Genomic DNA, 25781 nt, shown 5'->3' on the forward strand with positions numbered 1-25781 from the left:
GTTGGCATCAACAGACAGTCATTCTCTTACAGTTCCCATAGTAACAGAGGTCAGTGCTTCTTAGCCAATCAACAATCTCAAATTCAGTCAGCGCTGACAGTATGTACATGTAGTTGGCGGATAGATGTTTATGAAACAACCGGCAGCTCTCACACGATATCCCGATTATGCAAGTGATGTTGCAGGATCTTTCAGTAATCGAAACAGCTCAACAAATCATCCAGAATCCTTAGTGAAGTCAGGTTCCCGACTAGAAGCCTGTTGAAGATTGGTAAATGTTCTTCAGGGGAGTATTTTGTGAAATTACTTGTTGGATGTGTTCTATGACAAAGTCTTTAACTGACAGTACCCACAGTTATCATAGTGTATCCAGACACCTGTGCTTCTCCACCAATCAAAATCAAGGAAAGATTTGACAATTTGTAGGACAAAAAAAATGTTGATGAAACGCCCCAAGATTACCAAGTTCATTCCCTAGCTGGCATCGAAGCCAAGAATGACATTGCAAAAATCCTCTTGAATACATGGTTGCTGAATGTACAAAAACAAACAACTGCTTGGATTAAAGACACACTGCAGACGAAGGAGTCAAAGTCACTGTGTTTTGATTCAATCGCACTTTGTCTTCTGTTTGTTTTTTTGCTGGTTATGTGGTATTTCTAAGCACCATCCCTGATAAAAAATAATATATCTTTGCCGTTTCTTTGTCCAATTGTTTTGGTTCATTCACTTTGTACATGTATCTTACTGTATCCTAGGGAGCGTTTCATGAAAAGTTTAGCCAGTGATTTTTCCCTGACTAACTTGCTCTCAGCCAATCAGATGCAAGGATTTCAGTAGCTTATAACAATAGTCAGTGAAAATCACTGACCATTTGTTTCATTGAAAGCTCCCCTGTTTACCAGCAGAAAAGAATACCAATCACTGAACAACCTTGAACGGCAACAATGCAATATGATTCCAATTAAAAACCGAAAGACTTCACCCTGATCAATCCTCTTGACGAGGGAGTCAACGTCGGCCGCGATGGCGGCCGTCTCACAAAGAATCTTTTGTGATTCTCACATTTCCTGCACATTCACCGAGATCGCAACGTGATTCAGCATCCTCACATTCATGCCAGATAACAATTCACAAGTTGCGCAATATGCACACATCACAGGGTTTAGATGATAGTGATTGTGCAAGAAAATGATGTCCTTTATGCAAAGACATGTCTTGACATCCTCTCTTGTAGCACAGATGATCACAAGAGCATGATGCACAGATACGTATTTTGGCTCCAATTCAGGCATTTGTCAGAACATGTTGTTATTATTCAGTCTTCCATGTTAAAGTGATTGGTTAACATTGGTTTGACTTTTAAAAAATCTGAGCTAGAAGGTCACACTTGTCACCTGTGTCTGTGATATGTTACAAAAATGAAGCCCAGAAAAAAATGCGTTCGAAAATAATTATTTAGTGCTTCAAAAATTGAAATATAAAGTGGCCGAAAACACCATCTTAATTTCATCCCATACACTTATGTGTACTATTTAGGCGTCTATATAGGCGTCTATAAGATGCCTATTTACAAAATCGGGGTTTGCCTTGTAGTTTTAGCTTTTCATTCTCAATAATGGTTGTTTTCAGGGTTTATTAGTTCTAATAAATGCACTTCTTCACATGTTTCATCTTGGTTTGAGAATTTTTTAAATCGGCTGCTCACAAAGATAAAACAATACCTTTAAAGGCAGTTACTAGTAACTTTATCCAACATTTAAAATAGATATCCCTATTTTCTTCAATAATCGCGATGTATCCATCAACTTTAGCCTAGTTTGTGTTTTATGAACTCGCCCTCGAAGATGGATACATCAGATTATCTCGTAAATAAGAAAATCGGGTAAGTATTTTCCTATTTCCAGCTACTACATGTAGATACAGAAAGAGCTGCAGCTATTGAAGCTAAGAGGTTAGAGTCAAAGCTAGTTGCACGACAGAGGAGCTTAGACAGGAGAGTGGGAGTACTCTACAATCTGGTCCTAGATTGAATATTAAGCCTTGGGGTCAGACAGGAACACCAGGTCCAGGCCCTTAGAAGTTACACAGTCGTTTGTATTCCAAGAGATCTACGTTTAGTTCCTTGAGGATACCTTCAAGCCATACATCTAAACCATTCATTGAACCATACAGAATTCTTCTACAACAGTTGCCATGTCCACGGTCCTCTTTTATTTTGGTTAGATCCATGAAAGGTCAATTACAGCTCGGTGCAGTTCAATTATTGAAATCACAAAAACGTTTCCAAGAAGATCAGAGGCATCAAGCCGAAGTACAAACTTTATCTGTTTGACAATCCCAATCAAGAAGCCACAAAGATCATATATCACAAAAAATGTTCCAAGCACTCCTCCAGAAATACATACATTTGATCCATTAAATTTAACATTTACATGTACATGTAGTTCGGTCTTTCAGATAATTTCCATTTAGAAAGTCACAAAATTCATATCTAAATATATGAGGCAATGTATGCTCAATCCAGGAAACTCAACATTTGGTTAAGTCTTCAAAACGGGGAAAAACAACGAGAGAATGATAAAAATATAGAGAAGTTCTGAAATGTATACGACAACTGAGTAAATCCGGGACACATGAGTATCAGTGCTTCTCAAAAATAACCCTAATTATCGGCTCAAGTTCGTCTGGGTGATTTTAATAAGAAAAGGAAGTTATTCGTTAGGGGAAGCAGGAGCGATGAAACAGCGTCGTCAGGGACCACTGAATGTTGTTGGTGTGGTAACACATGACAACCGCATAACAACCATTGCTAGTCACTTGGTTGCGTCTGTTCATAACCGCATGATGTCAGCAATCTCTGGTTCAGAAGAAATGTTATTGTTATCATCTTGTACCAGTTTCATCAAAAATTTGCTAAAGAACAATGAAAAAGTCTTTGATATATTATATTATCTATTAAAACGGTTATTCCTACTGTGTTCTTTTATACTGAACTACAGTTTATTTCTGATATCAGGCACTAAAATGGTACAAATTTGTTAAAGAATTATGTTAAAGTTACATGTACATGTACATGAAAAAAAAAAAATTGTAAGCTTTGTTCTTTACTAAACTTGAATATACATTAATATTAGCCAGTCAATCGGTCCAATTTCAGAAGCTTCTAACTTACGTTATTATCACAAATTTCATGAAACAAAATCTGTTCGGTTTTTTTTTTTTTTGGGGGGGGGGTGTTTTCATCCAGTGCCAGCTTCAGCTTCATAAAATTTGTTGAGGAATATTTCAAATTTATATGACTTTGTTATCAGCCATTCAAATACATTTAGTACATTCCAGATGCCCCAACCTTGTGTTATTTAAAAAAAATTATGAAACAGAATTACAGTATGTTTCTTGATTTTTTTGTTACATGTATTTCAATTTACAGCATACAACAGCAAGGAATAAGTTTTAAAGATTCTGATTTTGAATAATCAATATCTGATTTTGAATCTTATTTTGAGCAGGACAAAATGTATTACTACTTTTCTATGTTTGTCACTCTCATGACAATGAATAAACAATTTGAACATGAAAATGGAGTCCAGGTCCTATAACAAACGAAACGTAACCATAGATCAGTGGGCTGATTTATATAATTGATGGCACTATTTAATACAAGCAGTCAGTCATACTAATAAAGTTTACGATCATTCTGACAGATTGGCATCAAGACCCCCCCCCCAAAAAAAAAATCCAAAGAACTATTCCGTGTTCCCATTTTATTCATGGCAGACCAAAAAAGTACGAAAAAATAGGGAGTATATCTCGAATCAGAGGATTATTACACACAGGAAGTTGACTAAGTAATCTATTCCAAGCGAAATACAAGAATTCCATTGTTATTTCTGATGTTTCACGAATTTACAGGATGCAAAATATTGTTCATATTCTTTATCTTAGATAAGATAACCAATTTGAGAAAAAAGGTTCGTTGAATAGTGTTCTCTGTCAGTGGTTAACTCTTTGCCCGCTTTGTTCGACTAGAGTCACATACAACAGGCTGCCAACTTCGACTCAAGTCACAAATCAATCACAATTAATACACACAGGGTGTATTGTTCATACACACATACACAATAGTGATGTGTGCATCGCATTGTATTGTGTACACACAAAGCTTTTCTTTACAATAAGCCAATCAAAAGCTATTGTGAGCTGAATTAGCATAGTCCATGCAAAACCCCTCTTCAGGTACGTTGCCACCATGAAATGAATGTGGCGCTGGAGTGATTCTGGCTGTGGCGGGCAAATAGTTCAGTTGACCCCAGGCTGACTCAGATCACACTTTTATGGAGTGCCATTTGAACATTAATGTTTTCTTCAGTATGTTTAGGCTTTAAGAACTTATTTTTTTTCCTGTCAGCACCAGGAAACAGCCAAACAATTATGGCAAAATTATTACTATTACAGTGAGCCTGGGTAACCATATCCAAGTCCTTTGGAAGCGCACAGAGACGTTATAATCAGAATGTGATATATGCTATACAATTAAGAACTGTTTATTATTATTATTATTGAAAAGAGAAACTTCATTTATCATAAGAACAAGCCTGCATAATCAAACAAATTGATTTTTATCAGACATATAAATGCAAATAACCTGTTGACTACCGACTCATTAGTTCCATACATGTGTAGGTTTTGTCAAGGACCACCTGCTTCCAGTAGGCAAGGGGTTAAAGGAAGAAATACCTCAAATTATCTATTGAAGACTTATTGACCTTAGACTTGCAATGCACACCTAACACTGTACCTCAAGCATTTTCGAAATTTACAAATAAATAACAGCAAAAATGTGGTCCACGAATATCCTCTGAGAACTTGATATTCTCTGCTATTTAGGGATTGGCCTTAAAGATCTTGTACCGGGGTAATTACAGGGAAATTTGATACTGGATATGGAGGTCATTGATAAGCAGGGATAGGCCAGGTTTACTAGAACGTCAATCAGTCGGTGGAATTAGATAGTTTACTGTTCGTGAGCCGGGGTCAGTGTCATTTAAAATAGCACAAAGAGAAGAAATTAGGCAAAGGATTGCTGTAAGCCACTGCCCACAATACGAAGACGGACTGCATATCTCTTCTTAAACCCATAGAAGTACACAGGTTTCATGAGGTGAAGATTCATGTAATTTTGGTTCACAAATTGGCAACAATTTATTCATTATTATCCGGTCATTTTCATATTTTGAAGAAAAATAATAATAATATGAAAATATTATGAGCTAAAATGAGATGCAGACAAATCTTAGTGAATATACATGATTAACAGCGCAAACAGGTTTCTATCGCCATATTCTCTGCTAATAAACAGTTTTGTTCTGTTGGAAATATGCTTTGATATTAATAATTTTACTGCATTTTTGGGCATTCGTTTTTGGAGCCTGAAAAATAGCGATAGCTACGAAATTCAGTGTTCTTCTTGAAATCTGTATTTTTTAAAATCAATTAGTGCCGAGAATGGCAGCTTCAGCTAAAGCCAGGGTGAAAGTAGCGCGCCCTGGGATATATTATTTCTACCCAGATGGCGCTATATAAATATTATCATCATTATCGTGGAGAACTGATGACTTTAGGTTAATCTTCTTAAAGGTCAATGACCTTCCCTAACCCCCAAGTGACCTCTTACCTATTCTTTGCTGTATAACCACCTTCCTCTCCAGCTCGACATCTGACCTAGGTCGAAGGTGAGCAGCCAGGTATCGAATCCTCTCCCAGTCTGTGTTCAGCCTTTCCACGTCCCCCCGGAGAGGGTCGGCAAGCTGTCGACTGGCGGCCTGAGCCTCCGCGGTCAGCTGGGTGTTGAGACGGTTGATGCTGTCCATGTTCTCCTGCCGGGCTTTGAGGGCATCGTTCATCGTCTGAGTTGTCAATGGAGAGGAAAATCAGTTTATAAGAAATTCTGAAATTTATATATAAAAGCAACACAGCTTTTGCTAAATCCCTAACAAATCTGACTAATCAACAACCAAAAAAAAATACAGCTCCTCCTTCTTCTTCCTCCTTCTCCTCCCCCTCCACTCCTCCTCCTTCTCCTCCCCTCCACTCCTCCTCCTTCTTCTTCCTCCTCCTCCTCCCCCTCCACTCCTCCTCATTCTCCTCCCCCTCCTCTCCTCCTCCTTCTCCTCCCCTCCACTCCTCCTCCTTCTCCTCCCCCTCCTTCTCCTCCCCTCCTCCACTAACTACTCATCAACCTCCTCCACCCCTTCCTTCTCCCCTTTCTTCTTCTTCTTCCTCCTCCTCCCCTCCACTACCTACTCAACCTCCTTCTTCTTCCTCCCTTTCTCCTCCTCCTCCTCCTCCCCCTCCTCCACCAACTACTCATCCACCTCATCTACCTCTTCCTTCTCCTTTTTCTTCTCGTCCTCCTCCACCTCCTTCTCCCCCTCCACTAGCTACTCATCCACCTCCTCACCCTTTTTCTTCTTCTCCTTCTTCTCCTTCTCCTCCTCCTCCTCCTCCCCTTGTCCTCTGTCACCTCCTCCAATGACCACAGTTCTATAAGCCAATTAGTTAATCAAGCTACAAGAGTACCGCCATTCTGGTCTCCTTGCGTCACATGACGCTGTGCTGGGACACCAATACGGTATGGTCTTGGTTATAGTTTAACAAACCTTGATTACATGTATTTGTCATCTTTTTAGATAGTTAACAATTTTGGTTTCGTTTCAAAACTTCTGGGAAACATTTCATCAAAATTCTTGTCTGACGAGTTGTGAAACCTGACAACTGTTCTTGACTTTGATCGGCTGAGAAGCAGAGTTCCTATGGAAATTATCAGGAAAAAACATCTGACAATTCCTTTCATGAAAATGCTCACTAGGTATTGTTGAATATTATAGCGGAAGAAGAGGTAAAGTACACCACTCATTCCTCCTGAAGCAAATTTTCAAATTTCGACAATATTGATTCATTCCTTTTTTTCATAATTGCCATACCTTTGGATCAACCACGACCGAGTCTTGTTCATCGTTGGATGTCGCCGATCCCACCGGTCCCTGGGTCTCAAGGACATCCATCGTGGCTTGAACCCACGCCCTCATCTGCTGGAGCTCCTCGAGGAATGCCTCGGTCTTCTCCAGCTTCTCCTCCAGCTGTGCTCGGTATTTGGGTATCGTGCCAGAGACCTACATGTATGGAGGGGGAGAACAAACATATTTCTCAACTCTTTTTTTTTTTGGGGGGGGGGGGCAAAGGGATTGTGCATGAAAGGTTTCTAACATTGGTGAGGTGTAGTCTTCAAGCACAGACTCACATTTGAGACTTTAACCAGTTTTTATACCATGTCTAGAGTGAAGGCTAGATGCCAAAGGCTGTATGTGTCTGTGTCAGAGCCAGCCACAGTACACAGTGAATCTAGTCTCACTACTTCAGACTCTGCATTTTGCATTATGCACGACGCAAATTACGAAAACCAAGGGTCTGTGCCTGCAGACTAGGTGATGTCATATACTCTTAACCTCTCCTTCAATTATCTCCCAGGGCCCTGGAACACAAAGGAAATCAATTAATCGCTAAATGTACATGTAATGGCCTATCAAGATCATCGTTGCATGCGTATTTTGCTCAGTAGAAGGACAAGAAACCAATCAGCATTGTTCTTTCAAATAAGTGATTAATCGCTAACCTTTGTGTTACGGGGGCCCAGGGGGGCGTTTCATAAAGCTGTTCATAACCTTTCGTACGCGCTAAACCATCGCCAATGGTGTATAACATTTACCACAAGAAAGGATCACCAGTCGTTCTTAAAGGGGAATCCAGCCTTGGCCATAAAATGTTGTATTGGGAAGGAGAAAAATAAATTAAACAGAATGGTGAAAGTTTGAAAAAAAATTGGACAAGCAATGAGAAAGTTATAGCTGCTTTAAAATTAAGATCACTAATACTATGTAGATTTCAAATTGGCAACTGGGTTAGTAAATTATGACAAGGGGCAAGGACAACTTTCCCATAGGCCATGTACTTTATTATCAGTGATTTGTGGTTTTCTCCTAAGTACCCATTCCCCTGGGGCAGTAATCTAAATATAACCCAGGTAGTACATTGTTTTATGTCCTCATGAAAGAAATATATAATTTGAAATAAAACTTTTGGGAAAAATGACATTTTAGCCATAATATGTATTGGAGTACAAGGAAGAGTAGTCCTTGCCTTACATCACTATGACATCTCATATGCGGCCAATTTGAAGTCTCCATGGGTATAGTGATTACAAATATTTACAACTTTTAAAAATTCATAACTTTCTTGTTGTTTGTCCAATATTGTTCAAACTTTCACCTATCAACTTGTCTGATTTTTCTTTTCCTTATAAAAACAAGTTTTTATTTGGATTGGATTCCCCTTAACTTACGAACAGCTTCATGAAACCCACCCCAGTGACACCAAAAAACAGTACTGACAGGGATAATAGCAATGATAAATACCGCATTCATTCGTAATTCCGAAGCTTTGTTATTCCGAAGGTTCGGATATTCCGAAGGTTCGTATTTCCGAAGGTTCGTAATTCCGAAGGTTCGTTAGTCCGAAAACGAAATGAGGTTCGTAATTCCGAAGGTTCGTTAGTCCGAAAACGAAGTGAGGTTCATAATTCCGAAGGTTCGTTAATCCGAAAAAGAAATGAGGTTCGTAATTCCGAAGGTTCGTTAGTCCAAAAACTAAATGATTAACTAACCTTATTTCTTTTTCGGATTAACAAACCTTCGGAACAACGAACCTTATTTCGTTTTCGGATTAACGAACCTTCGGAACATCGAACCTTATTTCGTTTTCGGATTATCGAACCTTCGGAATAACGCCACAAATGCTCGGATTAACGAACCCTTTTACGTTTTCGGATAAACGAACATCGAGGTATAGGCAATTTGCGTGTTTCGGAATTACGAACCTTCGGAATAAAGAACCTTCGGAATTACGAAGTGTAACCATAAATACAATGGCCCGTATTCTGAAGTCAGGTTTGACATAGACCATGGTCTAACTCTGTGCTAAAATTATGGGAAGCCAAAAGGGTCAACATTTTTATTAAGTTGTATGTTTCTTATGTTTACTGTGCTCTTTCCTGATTCATCGATGGTGAAGACAATCATCTGTATACTTCCTAGACAATTATGAATGATTTGAGAGCCAAATGAGCTGAAACATGATATCTCTACTGTTAGTGATTTATGTAACAATTTGCTATCCATACTTAAACCACAACTTTACACCCGAGTTTAAGTTTAACCCGACTTCAGAATACGGGCCAAATAATTTATTTAAAAGCATAAAAATCTATCTACAACAAGTCCGTGTACTCTTTGATACAAGAAAACCAAACACAAATTACATGTAACTATAATCAACATAACTCAAAGATCATTCAGAATCCTCTCTATGATTTGAAAATTTCTCACATGTCAATTTTATGTCTCATTTTTAAAGATATCACATTTGTATAAAAAAAAAAAAGAAGAATGAAATGACTTTCAGGGGGTAAGTAAAATTCATTTCACAGGTTTTTTTTTTTGGGGGGGGGAGGGGGGGTTGCTGTGCTTTGATTCACTCCCCATGAACTTGACCATCCCTCGCCCCTTTGTAATTTTCGGCAATACTTACTAATTTCGCAAACCATCAATCACTGAAAAAAAGTTACAATCAACCAATCTATCTAATTACTGCACTACCACGTTTACCTTCTCCCATAATTTAAATAGCGTCTCGGTCTCTTTCTTGATGCTGATCCCCCTCTCCTGGCTAATGGAACCTCCCGTCAGAAGAATATGTACATTCTCCTCTGTCCTCCGTTTCACTTCGGCCTTTTGCTCTAATTCTTCTTCACGCTCCTTGAAAAAAGAAGAAAAATTCATCATCTTGTCAAAATTATATTGCAAATATGTTAACTCATATATGTATATCATTTGTACAATATAATGGTATTTTGGTGGTGAATCAAAAATGTGTATTTTGGTGCGCATTGTTTGCCTGTGCAATATTAAAGCATATTGCACGATGGGTTGAAATCTCAAGAATTCCCAATGTAGAAAATTTGTGGTACAATATCCTGTCATATTGAATGGTCTAATGAATTATTATAATTGAAGATAGCAATATATTGGAAATGTTCCATTTTTGAAGGGCCAATATTACACTCATATACGATTTGTGCAAAACTGACCCTAACTCTTGGAATATTTCTGATATTCCATTCTGAGGAATCCAATATAACAAAGATATTCACAACACAATGGCTACTCATTAGCAGGTGTTTAGGAAACATAGGCCTTCAATAGTAAACAAAACAGAATTATACATGTGAGTAGCCCAGGACCCCATCTAACAAAGAATAACAAATGATCCGGTCAACCTCAAGTATATGGAAATCCATCAACATCATTTTTTTCATCAGGAAATTTGCACAATGCCCTTTGTAAATATAGAAAAGCACACTGAATTTTCAAGAAAACTATGAATGTATCAATATACATCATATCTAGAAAATAATTTGAACAAACACATGTTTTAGATGTTAAGGTTGCTGGCTTTCCATAGTAGTGGTTGATCGGATCAATCGCAACTCTTTGTAAGATGGGGCCCAGTCTTACAAAGAGTTACGATTGATCCGATCAATCTTAACTATGGACAGCCAGCAACGTCAACATCTATTACGCATGCTTGTTCAAAATATTTTCTAGCTATGATGTATATTCATGCATTCATTGTTTTCTTGAAAATTCACTGTGCTTACTCTTTGCATAAATAGGACACTGCAAATTTTTCGTAGAACAAATTGTGACATTAATGGATTTCCAAAGAGTTACGATTGATCGGATCACTCGTAAGTCTTTGTAAGACGGGGCCCAGGTTTTACAAGACTGAGAAATCCGCATACATTCGTAATTCCGAAGCTTCGTTATTCCGAAGGTTCGGATATTCCGAAGGTTCGTTATTCCGAAGGTTCGTATTTCCGAAGGTTCGTAATTCCGAAGGTTCGTTAGTCCAAAAACGACACGAGGTTCGTAATTCCGAAGGTTCGTTAATCCGAAAAAGAAATGAGGTTCGTTATTCCGAAGGTTCGTTTGTCCGAAAACTAAATGATTAACTAACCTTATTTCGTTTTCGGACTAACGAACCTTCGGAACAATGAACCTTATTTCGTTTTCGGATAAACGAACCTTCGGAACAATGAACCTTATTTCGTTTTCGGATTAACAAACCTTCGGAACATCGAACCTTATTTCGTTTTCGGATTATCGAACCTTTGGAATAACAAATCTTCGGAATAACGCCACAAATGTTCGGATTAACGAACCCTTTTACGTTTTCGGATTAATGAACATCGAGGTATAGGCAATTTGCCTTCGGAATTACGAACCTTCGGAATTACGAAGTGTAACCGAGAAATCATAGTGGCATGTGCCTTTGTTCGAAGCTACGGGGGGGGGGGGAAGGTACAAATTGATCAGAGAAATTTGAGGATGGAGCCCATTAAAGGTCAGTCCCAGAGGTGAACGATAATATTGGATTCATACTGTAAAAATTTAATTCCACATATACACACGTGAAAATGATGACAGGCAAAAGGAATTTCAGAAACCATTATGTTTCTTTTGTAATGTTCACATTCCGTTGATACTTTCTAATATTTAATTATAATATGTATTTGGAATTTGTCAAAGGCCACCTATTGTGTAAACAATGTTACTACATGTACAGTTCAGAATTTCTGCTATCGTAGTAATGTTTTGTATTTTAACCATTTTATATAGTACTCTGTAAATCATTTTGTATATGCTTGCTTGAGATTTTGATGAATAAAATACCATTATCATTATTATCATAAGAGTAAAGCCTCCCATTGGAGTAACACATCAAATATCTTTCTTATACTTATTTGATCTCAAATCAAAACAAACCGGAGTGAATGCAATAGTATTCGGATGTATACGAGTGAGCGCAAGAAAGAGAGAGACAGAAGAAAAGAGAGATAGAAAGACAGAGAGAAAGAGAGAGAGAAAGAGAGACAGAAAGACAGAGAGAAAGAGTGAGAGACAGAAAGACAGAAAAAAGAGACCGAAATACAGAAAGATAGAAAGAGAGATAGAAAGAGGCAGAAAGACAGAAAGAGAGAGAGAAAGAAAGAAAGAAGCAGACAGACATAAAGAGAGAAACAGACAGACAGAAAGAGAGAGAAAGAAAGATGAGGAGAAAGAGAGAGACAGAAAGACAGAGACAGAGACAGAAAGAGAGAGAACGAAAGATGAGGAGAAAGAGACAGAAAGGCAGACAGAAAGATAGACAGAAAGAAAAACCAGCATGAGAGTAAGGGAGATTGGATGTGGTGATATATGGTGCTCACACAAGTATAAAACTGAATCATCAGCTCCAAAATTAGATTAACGATCTCGCTTCTGATTTTTTTCCCCCGGAATCATCAAGGATGAGTGTAAAGTTTTTCATGCCTGAATACCAATTTATTGGCTTGACCGAGATTACTGATTAACTAGAAGGGACTTATCCCATTATTTCCTGACATTTTACTTTCCAATTTCTGACTTTAGAGGACTACAACTCTCTTAAGAAGTGTCATATCATATTTATTTCCTCTGAATCGAATCTGGGTGTCAGCTTTTATGTTGATCATTCTGTTTATTATTAATGGCTTTGAGAGTTTTGTTTGGACTGAATGCTAGCGTTAGCAAGAATCCTGGTAGGCATTTCACAAAGGTGCTCATAAACTTAGGCACGGCTTCACACATGACTGGAGCATGTTCTTAGATACTAAGTCAGCTACATACGACTATGTCATTTAGCACAAGAAAGGCTCACCAGTCATGCGGAAAGTCACTCATAACATACTAACAACTTGATGAAACACCCCCGGCTGAACATCTTTTCAATTTCAATTCCCATAGAGAGATTATCATATGGCGAAAAACCACTATTCACGAGAGGGAATGATGATTATTCTTACCTTTATTTTGAGGATGAGTTCTTTAAATGCAGTAGCATCCCCTGGAACAGGTTGTGCCTGTGGTCTTATCAAAGCCTGGCATTCGGAAAGCCAATGCTGCAGATGGCTGCAATCTTCCATGAAGGCATTCACTTTCTCTGGACTGAATTCAAACCTTTAAAAAAAAAGTGGGGAAAAAGTTCTTTAAATACTTGAGCATCTCGTGGTATATTTTGTGCCTGAAGTCTTATCAAAAGCCTGGCATTCTGGGAGCTATTGCTGCAGACAGCTACAATCCTCCATAAAGGCATTCACTTTCTCTGGACTGAACTCAAACCTTAAAACAAAAAAAGTTATGGGGAAAAAGTTCTTTAAATACTTGAGCATCTCGTGGTATATCTTGTGCCTGAAGTCTTAAAAGCCTGGCATTCTGAGAGCTATTGCTGCAGACGGCTGCGATCCTCCGTGAAGGCATTCACTTTCTCTGGACTGAACTCAAACCTTAAAACAAAAAAAATTTGGAGAGAAGTTCTTTAAATACTTTAGCATCCCGTGGTATATTTTGTGCCTGAAGTCTTATTAAAGCCTGGCATTCGGAAAGCCAATGCTGCAGATGGCTCCAATCCTCCGTGAAGGTATCAACTTTCTCTGGACTAAACTCAAACCTTTTGAAAGAAAACATGTCAAATATCGTAGAAACTCAAAACGAACTTGGCATTTGTGTAACAGGTACATGTAAAAGGTGAATCATTTTAGATATTTACAGGATAGAAACTATGTTGCTGGAAACTGCACAAGGATGATGATCATGGTGGAGAACCCACATAAGCCAACGCTTTTTTCAGAGGACTTGTTTTATGGTCCTAGACAGTACATGTAGCTACCACCAGTAAAGAGCTCACCATTAGTATTTAAGGAGGGTTAAATTCAGTAACTTCTTTTTCGTAGTCCAGATAATTAACCCTTAAATTACATCAAATCTAGATATCAAGTAATTATGGCCAGTTTCTACCGTGGATAGCCTTTTGACAAGGGCTCGTGACTTGGCCATACTCCTCGTCAAGTAGTGGCTGAGACCAGGGCCCTGTTTACAAAGAGTTACGATTGATCCAATCAATCATAACTCTATGGAAATCCATCAGTGTCATAATTTTTCTACAGGACATTTGCAAAATGTCCTTTGTAAAGAAATGAGATCACACCAAATTGTCAAGAAATCAATAAATTGATGGATATACATTCATATCTAGATTTTTTTTAAAAATAGACATGCATTTTAGATGTTGACTTTGCTGGCTTTCCATAGTTGCAATTGATCCAATCAATCGCAACTCTTTGTAAGACGGGGCCCTGAAGAGAGTTGGTGAGACCCCAGGGTCATGCAATACACTTGCTGATTGGTTGCTTCCTCTCAGGTAGCGATCACGAGTCAGAAACAATAGTTAACATAAGAAATTCAAGTCGGGTTCCTAAAGGCCCTGTGACTGGACTCACATCGGTCACTTCCATTTGGCTAAATGAACCAGAATAGCCTGGTGGTTGAGTCGCATGCCCGGAAAGCAGTAGATGGCAGGTTCGAATCCCACTGGTTCCAATTTTTTCTGACTTATGATTTTCATTACAGATTGAGCATGCGATCTTAAACACATAGGAGAAATGCCGAAAATTTACAAATTATAATTTCCTCCTATTAAAGCCTCTTTATCTACTATTCTTTGTTTTCAGTCAGTAGGCGTTTGATATAAACATTATAACAGGCACATGGCCATGTATAAAGGTCACCCTGTGGAGGACGACAAGCAACAAACCATAGATCCGACACCATATCAAACCAATGAAATTCCTTGTTACTGACCTTTCTTTCCAAGAAGCCACTTCAGCGCAGACACTTTTCCAGCGAGCGTTGAGTCCCTCCAATTTCTCCTGCAGCATACCCCCATCCACAGAGGAAGACTGGGCTACGATATCCTCGCCGTTGGAGTTGAGAGATGCTACCATAGCCTGGTGTGTGGCAATACCATCCTCCAGCACCTGAGAAGGGAACAAGAATGGTGAGATGTTCTTTGAAAAAACACAAGACATGGCAGAAAAGCATACCCCTATCCACAGAGGAAGAATGGGCTACGATATCTTCTCCATTGGCATTGAGAGATGCTGCCATATCATTTTGAGAACATTCACTTGGGATGTACATGTACAGTATCATACATTTCAACCTTGGAAAGTCAGTAAAGGAAGATGAATAATTCAAGATATTTGATTTTTAGTTTCATTGAATTCCCTAATACATGATACAGGGCCTATGACAGAAACAGTTGCGATCAAACGTAACTCAAAAAAATATTTAAAAAACTTCATTTTCAACAAATGAAAACATGTATAAAGGACTTGCGGTTAAAGGTGAATGAAACCCTTGAAACTAGCTGAATCCATATCAAAGAGAAAAATCAAAGGAACACATTGTTGAAAGTTTGAGGAAGATTGAATGAATAATAAGAAAGTTATGAGCATTTGAATATTGAGATCACTAGTGCCATGTAGATCCTCCTATCGGCAATGCGACCAAGATCTGTGATATCACACACGTACAACTCCCTCATTACTTTAGTACTTATTTCACTTATATTCTCACTTTTATAGAGTCTATCACAAAGTGAGGTGTTCTCTTTATGAGATGACAAGTACAGAGGTTTCACAACATTATATCATTGATGAATCGTTTGTCATATGATTAGAATGAGCAAAAAGAAATGTTTTGGGGTATATTTTCAGTGTCCAAATGGGAGAGTTGTACGTGTGTGACATCACAGATCTTGGTCGCATTGCCAATGGGAGGATCTCCATAGCATTAGTGATCTCGACATTCAAATGCTCATAACTCTTTTATTGCTAGTCCTATTTTACTCAAACTTTTGTTGATCTTATTTTTTGATTTTTCTGCTTTCACAAAAGCTAACTTGCTCCAAGAGTTTCATTCTCCTTTAATATCCTGAGTTGCATTTAATCTCTTTCTTCAGAAGGCTCCACATTTTATAAAAATAAGGACATGATGAAGAAAGGCACTACATCATTTTCAAAATGTACACATCACCATCCCCTCTCTATACTTCATATCTAGATTGATATGGGCTCAAATTAAAGGTCAGTTTTGGGGTCCTGGTTGTCCCCAAACCCCTTTTTCTTAGTTCTTTTTGGGTCTCATTTCCCATTCATTTAATTTAATGCATTTATGATACTACTTTTTTTATGAATCAGTGTATTGTATATTTGTATTCGAATATTTACTTATAATGTTTTCTTCATGTTTCGTTATGATTCTATTTGTAAACAGTCGCATACTTCACTCTTCGAACTGCTTGTGAGTGTATATTTTGATAGTTTTATTGTAAAAATATGCAATTAAAATCCAATTATATATATCCCCTTTTATACATTTCTCTCATCTCTTCCAGATTTATCAATTTTTCTATCTCTTACTTCTTTCTCTTTAAATTTCCCTTTCTGTCTCGCCATCAACCATAATACATATCACATCATGACATATCATACAACATCATATAATTCAATATTGAATACAGAACTTAAATCAAACATACAAAGAGAATCGATTGATGATTTCCTATGTGTTGGTTGCATGTGTAAATGGTATTGATTTTGTCTGCCTTGCTCAAATTTAAGTATTGATTTTAAGGTTGGTGGCGTGGACAATGAAATCAACCCATAGTGCACAGCATGGAAATCTGTTACTTTTTAATTCAATTACAACATGACAAATTGTATTATTATATTTTTAGGATGATGATTACAATGATAATGAACTTTTAAGGCACTTAACATGGATGTCGGATGTTGAAAAGCTCACATATTAACTGATTAAGTATGACATATATACACAATCATATTTTTAATTGAACCCTTCATTATGATTATATTTCTTTAAAATCCTTTTAAAATCCTTTAAAAAACTAACATACCTTATTCTATGATGACAGAAAGAGTGTGTGCACACACTTGTATCGTTTCAGCAAGTTTTCATATTTAGTAACTGGCAATACTAAAAAGGTTACCAAGATCTTCTGATAGCCAATTAGACCTCCAAACTGTTCTCTTAATTTTCATTATCCTTTGATTTTGTACACTATTCATCTTCCGTTCATGCTTGCAACTCGAAAAACCTTGAGGGTACAATTTTATTTGTTCATTTATTTATTCATTCATTCATTTCATTTATTTATTCATTAATTTATTAATTCATTTATTCATTCATTAATTGATTGATTGATTGATTGATTGATTGATTCATTCATTCATTCATTTGTTTATTTATTCATTCATTTATCTTTAATTTATTTTCATTTATTTATTTATCTATTATTTTTTCCTTTTTTTTTTTTGGGGGGGGGGTAATATTGCATGTAATGTTCATTCTCTGTTCAGTATAAAACCACCAACACATCAGAATCAATACATGACTAAGCACATGATCAAATTTTCTAACATTGAAAAAACATTCAAAGCTCCTTTAAAGCATTCTCAAATTAAACTAGGAATTTATCATTAATACTGTTAATGTGATTAATACAGCATTCATCTGGGTAGAGCGTAGCACAATTTTTTGTTTGTTTGTTTGTTGTTGTGTTTTACTTCAATGAAATATTAAAAAACAAAGAAAAGAATAGTTATTTAATGATGCTAACTCCTAAGCATAAAATATTCAGAGATTTAAGGTTAACCTTAAATTGCTAAACTCTTTCAGAGTGTTTTGATGAAAAATGAAAATCCAACAAATATACTTGTTTGTTTACATCAAACACTTGCCTGCATAAAGCTCAACTACACTTCCTTCTTAAGTACTTACAAGGAAGCAATTCCTACATTATTCCAACATAATAAAAATAAAGTTATTGCAATATGTGAAATATCACGATGAAAGGATACGAAAGTGAAAGAGCCAATTAGAAACTAATTTTATAAATGGCAATTGGAAAATCATTACAGTGTACATGTATGTCTTCATTTAAGGTAATGCATTCTCTTATTCAAAGGAGGATTAACCAAGATACACAGTAAGCAAAGCTGTGAAAAATTTACATAATCCACTGTTTTGTAGCTGTTTCATGTACTAATCTCAATAGGCGGTGCTGCACCAGCCCGGGTTTGCTCATCTCGAGATTTTAGCCCGACCGGCCCTCTTCGCGATTAATCTCGAGATTCAAGAAACCCTGTCTCCACCATCGCAAGAAGAGCGATTCCTGATCGAGCTAGGCATTGATGTATTATGGTCTGAGGCCGTGAATAAATAATCCCAAGTGCGTCTGCACCTGCGAATTAGCAGGATAATTCGTGAATACCGCGCTATTTTGCAAAAAATCCTAAGTTGACTTGGGATTGCAATCTCGAGATTAATCCAGCGAACTAGCAGGATAATTGCGTCTCCATTACAAATAATCTCGAGATTGTTCAGATCAGGATAATTTGCCTGATCAGAAATAGCGGGCTAATATGAAAACTCGGGCTGGTGCAGACGGGCCTAGAGAAGAAATATACTCTTATTCATGAGTCCACTGTTTGAAGAGTGGACTCATTTCAAAACAGTGGACTCATGAATAAAATAGCGTGGGTAACCACGGTAACAGGCGTCAACTTGGCGCACTGTGACAAAAACGCGATTCAGCATTGGACATTTTTTAATATACGCGGTAAATTAAGCGTAATTTATACAGGTAGTCTGCATAAACCATGGATTCAACCGTGGGTTTTCAAAACCACCTTTGTGTAGTCGGGCCATCAGGTTCACTGTGGAATTGCAATAAAATAAAACATATCTTTTTTTACAGTATTAAAGAGTTAACCAGTTTCAAAGCGGGTCTACGTAACATCTTCATCACTTGACAACTTTTGCAATGTGGTATAGCCACATCTCTGCAACATTGCCAACAATGTGTTAGAGACTGAGGAGTGGTCTTGGAAATGTCGCAGCAACTGAAGGGTGAATAACCTTGAGACAAGATGTCCCTTAAAGATAAATACCAGTTGGGGTAACAATCCAAAGTGAGTTCCAACATATAACCCAATGAAATTATCACCAAAGTGTTTGTATGTACAAGTGTAAATAAAACATGTGTGCCAAGCAGCTCTGGAACAAAATGCGTAATTGCTGAGAAATGAGCAACATAAGCACGGAATTCCAACAAATGTCGGGTATTTTTCGAAACAATATTAATACACTGTCCCACATATGCTTTTCTGTGTTAGTGATCATCAGATTTATTTTTAGCAAAGATTTCATGATTTTACAAAGATGAGTTTACATTAATGTACCAGATCTAGATGTATGCTAATATTTTGACAAATACATGTAACCTTGATTTACAAGACATTCTCATGAAAAGTTTATTTGCTGCAACTACTTTCTTTTACCTTTGATTTTACCCCGGTCATCCATTTCAATCAATCATTCTATACACGATGCATGCACATCCTCCACTCCCTGGGGAGTATTCTAGCCAGTCGCCATATGAGGCGCTCACAATGCAGTATCAGCTCATTCCACATCCTACTGAGCATCCATTTACATGTAGCACCTGGGTGAAGAGTGGCAGAGGTGTGGATCGATGCCTTGCCAAAGGATGCTAGGTCATGCATGGTGGGATTCAAACACATGACCCTCTGATTACAAGGCGAGAGTCGGAACCACTACACCACGGCTCTTTCATTGCAGAAGAAATGATAATTTCACGCAAAATTAAAACATCTGAACCACCTATTGTATACAAAAGTAACCCTGATATGAAATTAAGAGATGTAGCACACCATACATACCTCAGCATAATACTACCGTTCGCCAGCCTGACAATATGCCATCCATATATTCCCTCCGGTATATGCTCGCTTTGTGTGTATATTCCATACGCTCCCCCTGGGTATAATACTCTTCAATCGTGTCACTTATCCTCCGATGCGAGCTCCATTTGATTAATCTCTTATCCCACACATACACTTCAATGCTGTCTTATGCCTACGTCAATACCACCTTTATTTACAAAGCCAACGACTCTCTCCCCTGAATATTTCGGAGCCTACCCCTCCTTTGGTATGTATACGTCCAAGCACTTGAAAATCTATCCAAATCGGGGTTGAGTCTATATACTTCCAAGTTCATGCACTATATACCCCACCAGTCATCCTCGGCCAGCTGAATAAAACATCCCAATCAGTAATGCTAAACATATGTTCCTGAATGGCTAAATTGGCACCTTCAAGGAGGAGTCGTGATTAAAGGGAGGGAGGAGGAGGAAAGCGGGTCGGACTGGCCGCCATGGAAACACCTTGATGTGGAAATGAAAACAGCTGTGGAAGTGGACATCACATGGTGCTATGCTGCCAGCAGGGGGAGTTTATGGGTTTATTGCCAGAGCTCGCCTTGTGTGTGTTGAATAGGAGGTAATGTTCCGAATGACTGGTTCATATTCAAGTTGAGGCTTTAATGAGGGCTATCCAATTTCTCAAGGCTGCGGGAGTGGAATAGCTTGTAGGCGGTCGGTGAGTTATTCTGTCAATGGGCGGACAGTGGTAGCATAGTATGAAGGTGTGAATGTATTGTGCTCTGGTATTCATCACTATTATCTTCTGTGTATCTTTCTCTTTCCACCTCTCTCTTTCTCTGTCTGTCTCTCTCCATGTGTTTCTGCCTCTCTTCAATTTTCTTGGTCTCTCTCTCCCTGTGTTTATGCCTCTCTTCAATTTTCTTGGTCTCTCTCCCTGTGTTTCTGTCTCTCTTCAATTTTCTTGGTCTCTCTCTTTCTCTGTCTCTCTCCCTGTGTTTCTGCCTCTCTTCAATTTTCTTGGCCTCTCTCTTTCTCTGTCTCTCTCTCTCCCTGTGTTTCTGCCTCTCTTCAATTTTCTTGGTCTCTCTCTCCCCGTGTTTCTGCCTCTCTACGATTTTCTTGGTCTCTCTCTGTCTCTGTCTGTCTCTCTCCATTTTCTCTGTCCTTGTCTTTCTCCTTCTCCCCCCTCTCTCTCATATCTATCTCAATCTGTGTCTGTCTCATTCTCTCTCTCTCTACCTGTTGCTAATTTCTGCCTTCAAATCAACATTCACAATTAATTTGATTTTTCCTTCACCCTCAGATTACAATACAATAATACATGACTAGCATAAACTATGCTTATAATTATTCTGTTAGATATCAACACATAAATCAAAATCCTATTACGATTTTTGGATAAGAAGAAGTGATACCCCAATACCATGAAAAGATGTCAGTTTAGGGCTAGTATACTGGTACAAGCCCAATGCAATATTAATGTAACCAATGCAATAGTATGAAAGCAGCCCAATACAATAATTATAACCTAATTTCAATATCAAGAACATATTTTAATATATTTTTTGATAGAAACAATAATCTTCTGATATGATTTGTTTTCTTTTCTATGTTATTCATTCATTCATCATCATCATCATCATTCTCATCTTCATTATCATCATCAAGATCATCATCATCATCATCACCATCACCACCATCATCATCTTTTTATTTTTTTTAAATTTAAAACGGTTTAATTCAACAAGGGTGTCTATAGCGGCCGAAAAGCCGAATTGCATTACCCTTTACAATCATTTACATAAAAAATACAATCAATATCAAACAAAGAACAACTGAATTTACACAAATTCTACATCTTAAATACACTTATATCACGATATAAATTAAATTAAATAATAAATTGATACTGATAGTACATGCATTTGTTGTAAAATGTTGTATAAAAAAAAAAAATAAAAAAAAAAAATAAAAAAAAAAAAGTACAGATTAATTAAAAATTCACTTAATCACGATCATCATCATTATCATCACCATCACTATTATCATCATTAATATCATTCTTATTTGTTTTATTATTACTTTTATTTTGTATACATTCTCTTATATTTTCATTCATTCATTTATATTTTTGAAAAATTATTCTATCCACTCATTTTTTTCTTTCCAAGGCCCAATCTAAGTCCTTTATAGCATGTGGGGTCAGGAAACCCTAACAGTTACTAAATCACTTTAAATATCACTGCACTAACATCGAGCACATACCCAGTTGGGATGTGATTGAACGTTACTGATTAACCCCATGCATTATCAATGAAATGGAATTATACATGTTTATCATGTGCAGTGCATGTCTGCCCTATCGGAGCATTCATATCAATTAGCTTAATGAGGACTCACAGACTTGCTTGCATGTTAGCCAGCCATGTAAACATCCATGCATCTACTACTATCCTAAAAGCAATGATAGAGACAAAGTCCTATATTCATCTGAAGGACAATACAAAAATAAAGAAACTCATGATTTTCCTACTTTTCATTTCATTTCATTTTCATTTCATGCTTAAAAATTGTTTGTCTGCTATATGAGGAGGCAGGATACCTCAATCGGCAGAGCAGGGGTTCGGATTCTGATAACACGGGCTCGATTCCCATTTGGTGCGCCAGTGCCCTTTGGCAAGGCATTCATCCACATTACCATGTCCCTCGGAGAGGACCTTAAGCCTTTGGTCCTCTGGTTGCTTGCTTACAAGCATTCATGCTTTCTAAGCAATCAGGTAGAATGAAAGTCAAGCGTTATCTACACCATATGGTTGACTAACTGTTACCTGTTCCAGTTTATGGACATGAATACTGATATGGCTGGTTATACAGCTTGTCAATGAATAACTCAAGGCTGACAAATGAGTTATATTCTTCCAGGGTACTTACTTCAAATGTTAAAGGTAATTTCAAGTTTTGATCATGATTTTGAAGAAACTGTCTCAAAGCGAGTTTCCCCCCCCCCCCCCCAGTATCGTGATTTTGAAGAATCTGCGTCAAAAGGATTGTGAAAATCAAGAGCAGCATGGGTTTTTTGCATACGCCTTATTGATTTGAGGCAGGAATCATAAGGAGGAAAGATGAATGTGAAAATCCACCAATTGGCAACATTTTCAAGGATGAAGAAAAATATCTAAAACAATCGAATAAAGGTGAATTTTTTTCTTCATTTTAAAGTAATCAAAATGCTTGCCTCATATTCTGTCCATAGATATATTACATACATTTGTTGTCAATGTGGGGATAATTATATGATCAATTTCAGATTAAAATATATGCTGCGCTGGAATACTCAGTTTTGTAGAAAGACAAATTTGTATTCAGTAAATACCTTATGTAAAATGGGTTTCCTTAGAATATATTTTCATCGAATGCAAGAATTACAGAGAAGTACCCACGTAGAGACGGTTCATGCATCCATGATTCCTTGAGATGTGGGGTTGAGAATAGATTTTTAGTTATGCCTTTTATTATTCTGATGTACTATGATGAACAGGGGTCACAGAATCGGGGGGGGGGGGTTGGGGAAGGTGGCTCCTGATGAATAACGTTTTAAAGCACAAGTCCGCCCCAACAAAAAGTTGATTTGAATAAAATGAGAAAAATCCAACAAGCAAAACACTGAAAGTTTCATCAAAATCTGATGTAAAATAAAAAAGTTATGACATTTTTAAGTTTCTCTTAATTTCACAAAACAGTTATGTGCACATCCTGGCTGGTATGCAAATGAGGAGACTATGATGTCATCCACTCACTATTTCTTTTTGCATTTTATTATATGCAAAAAGAAATTGCATTTTATAATATGAAATATGACATATTCTAATTTTTTCCTCATTGTCAAGTGATACGATTAATTCCTCCCTGAACATTAGGGAATTAGCATTGTTTAATACTATATGGTTCAATCAAGTTGGTCCTTATTGTCAAATCTATAAAAAATGAAATATTGTATAATTCAAACAATAAAAAACAAAGAAATAGTGAGTGATGGACATCATCGACTGACTCACCTAGTTTTGCATATCACTGTTTTGTGAAAAAAATAAGCGAAACTTTAAAATGTCATAACTTTCTTATTTTACATCCGATTTTGATGAAATTTTTAGCACAATGCTAGTTTGATTTTCCTCTATTTATTCATTTCAGCATTTTCCTGGGGTGGACTTGACCTTTAAGTTGTTGCCTCTCTCTAGATAATCAAAACTATTCCTAAAGAGAGAGACTCTAATCTTCTCTATTTGCACTGCTGTTCTACCACCAACAAATTATGCAATTTTCATCAGAAACCTAATAATATCAAGGCCAAGTAATGTTATTCAAAAGTTGAAGGGCCACTCTACAATCTGATTTATTTTCTCAATAATGGATTTTTTGTTTGCATTTAATAATACCATTGGATAAAATTGAATTAACAGGCATATTGAATTCCAGCAAGATGAAAAGTTTAATATACAGAGCGTCCCACTAAAAATAAAAAACAAAGAAAAAAATAGACAAATAACTTTACCATTGTAAAGCTTAGTCTCCTCTTTCAACCGGTATGACTTAGGAGATTCCTCATTAACGCATGAGTGAGGATAAACAATTTGAAGAAAGAATAACAATTTGGTTGGCAGGCGGTATCTGAATTTTAAAAAGAAAATCAAATGTTCAAAAGGTTCAATATACTAGTATGATCTTACATTTGATAGCTCAATCACAGAAAATAAATCATTTTTTTCTGTGAAGCACTGTATAAGCTCTGAATGATCAAGGGTAATAAAACAATATTAACTTGCAAAGCAAAAGACATGATATTAGAAAATCTCATTACTATACCTACAGTATGTATCACTGTAAAATCAACAATAAAATTAATATCTCACAATTCATGCGGGTATGAAAATTATCAATTATCATTTCATTTTATATTATAATGTTAAATACTTTTGAGACGGGAAAATATATTTGGGAATGCATGACAAAGTTTAAAGAGAAAATCAACCCCCACAAAGGTTTCACAAGAAATAATTGGATATGTAGGGAGCCTATATGAAACTTCATGAATTTATTGAAATTAATTCCTAATGAAATGATATTAAAAAAAAAAAATGCTTTTCATACAATTTACATTATGCTTCTCTTAAACATCTTGCATTATTCATAAGCATTTTCAAGCAACAATGTCATGAACAGCTAGTTCATGGGATACAAAACTGTTACTTATAATTTATCAAATTTAATTGTGTGGTTTACACGCACAAATGCTAATATTTCCCTAGATCAAACCATTTTCTCATACACAACAGAAATATAGTCTAGTACATTGACTTCATTCTTGGGAAGCAAAATAATTATCAGCATCACATCTTTCATTTCATATCCCTGCACAGCGCACCGACACGTAAGTGAACATGGGGGACCACATAAACAAGCTACACCCAATGTTCATTCATGCACACACTCGGGAGTGACAGCTTAGATTGTACGAATATCAACCAATCAATGAACCCTAGGCTTGTGAAACCAGACAGCCATGACATCTACAATTAAGACCTCGTTCAGAGACGACGACATCACATGATCTAGCGTTGATATGAGCTCCCCACAGGAGACTTATATTGGATGCCAATTTGAAGATTTTCACATGATCTACCACTGATATGAACTCCCCACGGGGGACTTCTATTAGTTGCCAATTTTAAACTTTTGACATTAACTTGTGATTCGAACATAAAGGGGACTTACAGCAGTAGCAGATTTGTCAAATTTTACTTCATGTTGTCATTATATAAATACAATGGCACTGATATTTCCCATGATCTTTCATGAACATGAACTCTGCACAGGGGACTTAATACTGGTTGCCATGAATTTCTCATGATCTTCCACTGATATGAACTAATCAAATGCGATTAAAATTGGTTGCCAATTTGCAGAATTTAAACATG

General features: G+C 37.0%; 1 protein-coding gene across 2 annotated transcripts in view; it reads right to left on the reverse strand.

Moving 5' to 3' along the window:
- The window catches only part of LOC129259316 (dystrophin-like), a 45462-nt gene extending 25223 nt beyond the window's left edge, over positions 1-20239 (reverse strand). The window contains exons 1-6 of one of the 2 annotated variants that reach the window (XM_064098676.1): positions 19802-20239; positions 14835-15010; positions 13001-13154; positions 9723-9872; positions 6987-7175; positions 5678-5909 (exon numbers count right to left, since the gene is read on the reverse strand). In XM_064098676.1, the coding sequence (XP_063954746.1) occupies positions 5678-5909; positions 6987-7175; positions 9723-9872; positions 13001-13154; positions 14835-14977 (868 nt within the window). In that variant the 5' untranslated portion in view covers positions 14978-15010; positions 19802-20239. The remainder of the gene's footprint in view (positions 1-5677; positions 5910-6986; positions 7176-9722; positions 9873-13000; positions 13155-14834; positions 15011-19801) is intronic. The other variant, XM_064098675.1, reaches the window with a different exon arrangement.
- Between the last annotated feature and the right edge of the window lie 5542 nt (positions 20240-25781).

This window comes from Lytechinus pictus, chromosome 4, assembly GCF_037042905.1.
Source record: "Lytechinus pictus isolate F3 Inbred chromosome 4, Lp3.0, whole genome shotgun sequence".
Taxonomy (NCBI): Eukaryota; Metazoa; Echinodermata; class Echinoidea; order Temnopleuroida; family Toxopneustidae; genus Lytechinus; species Lytechinus pictus.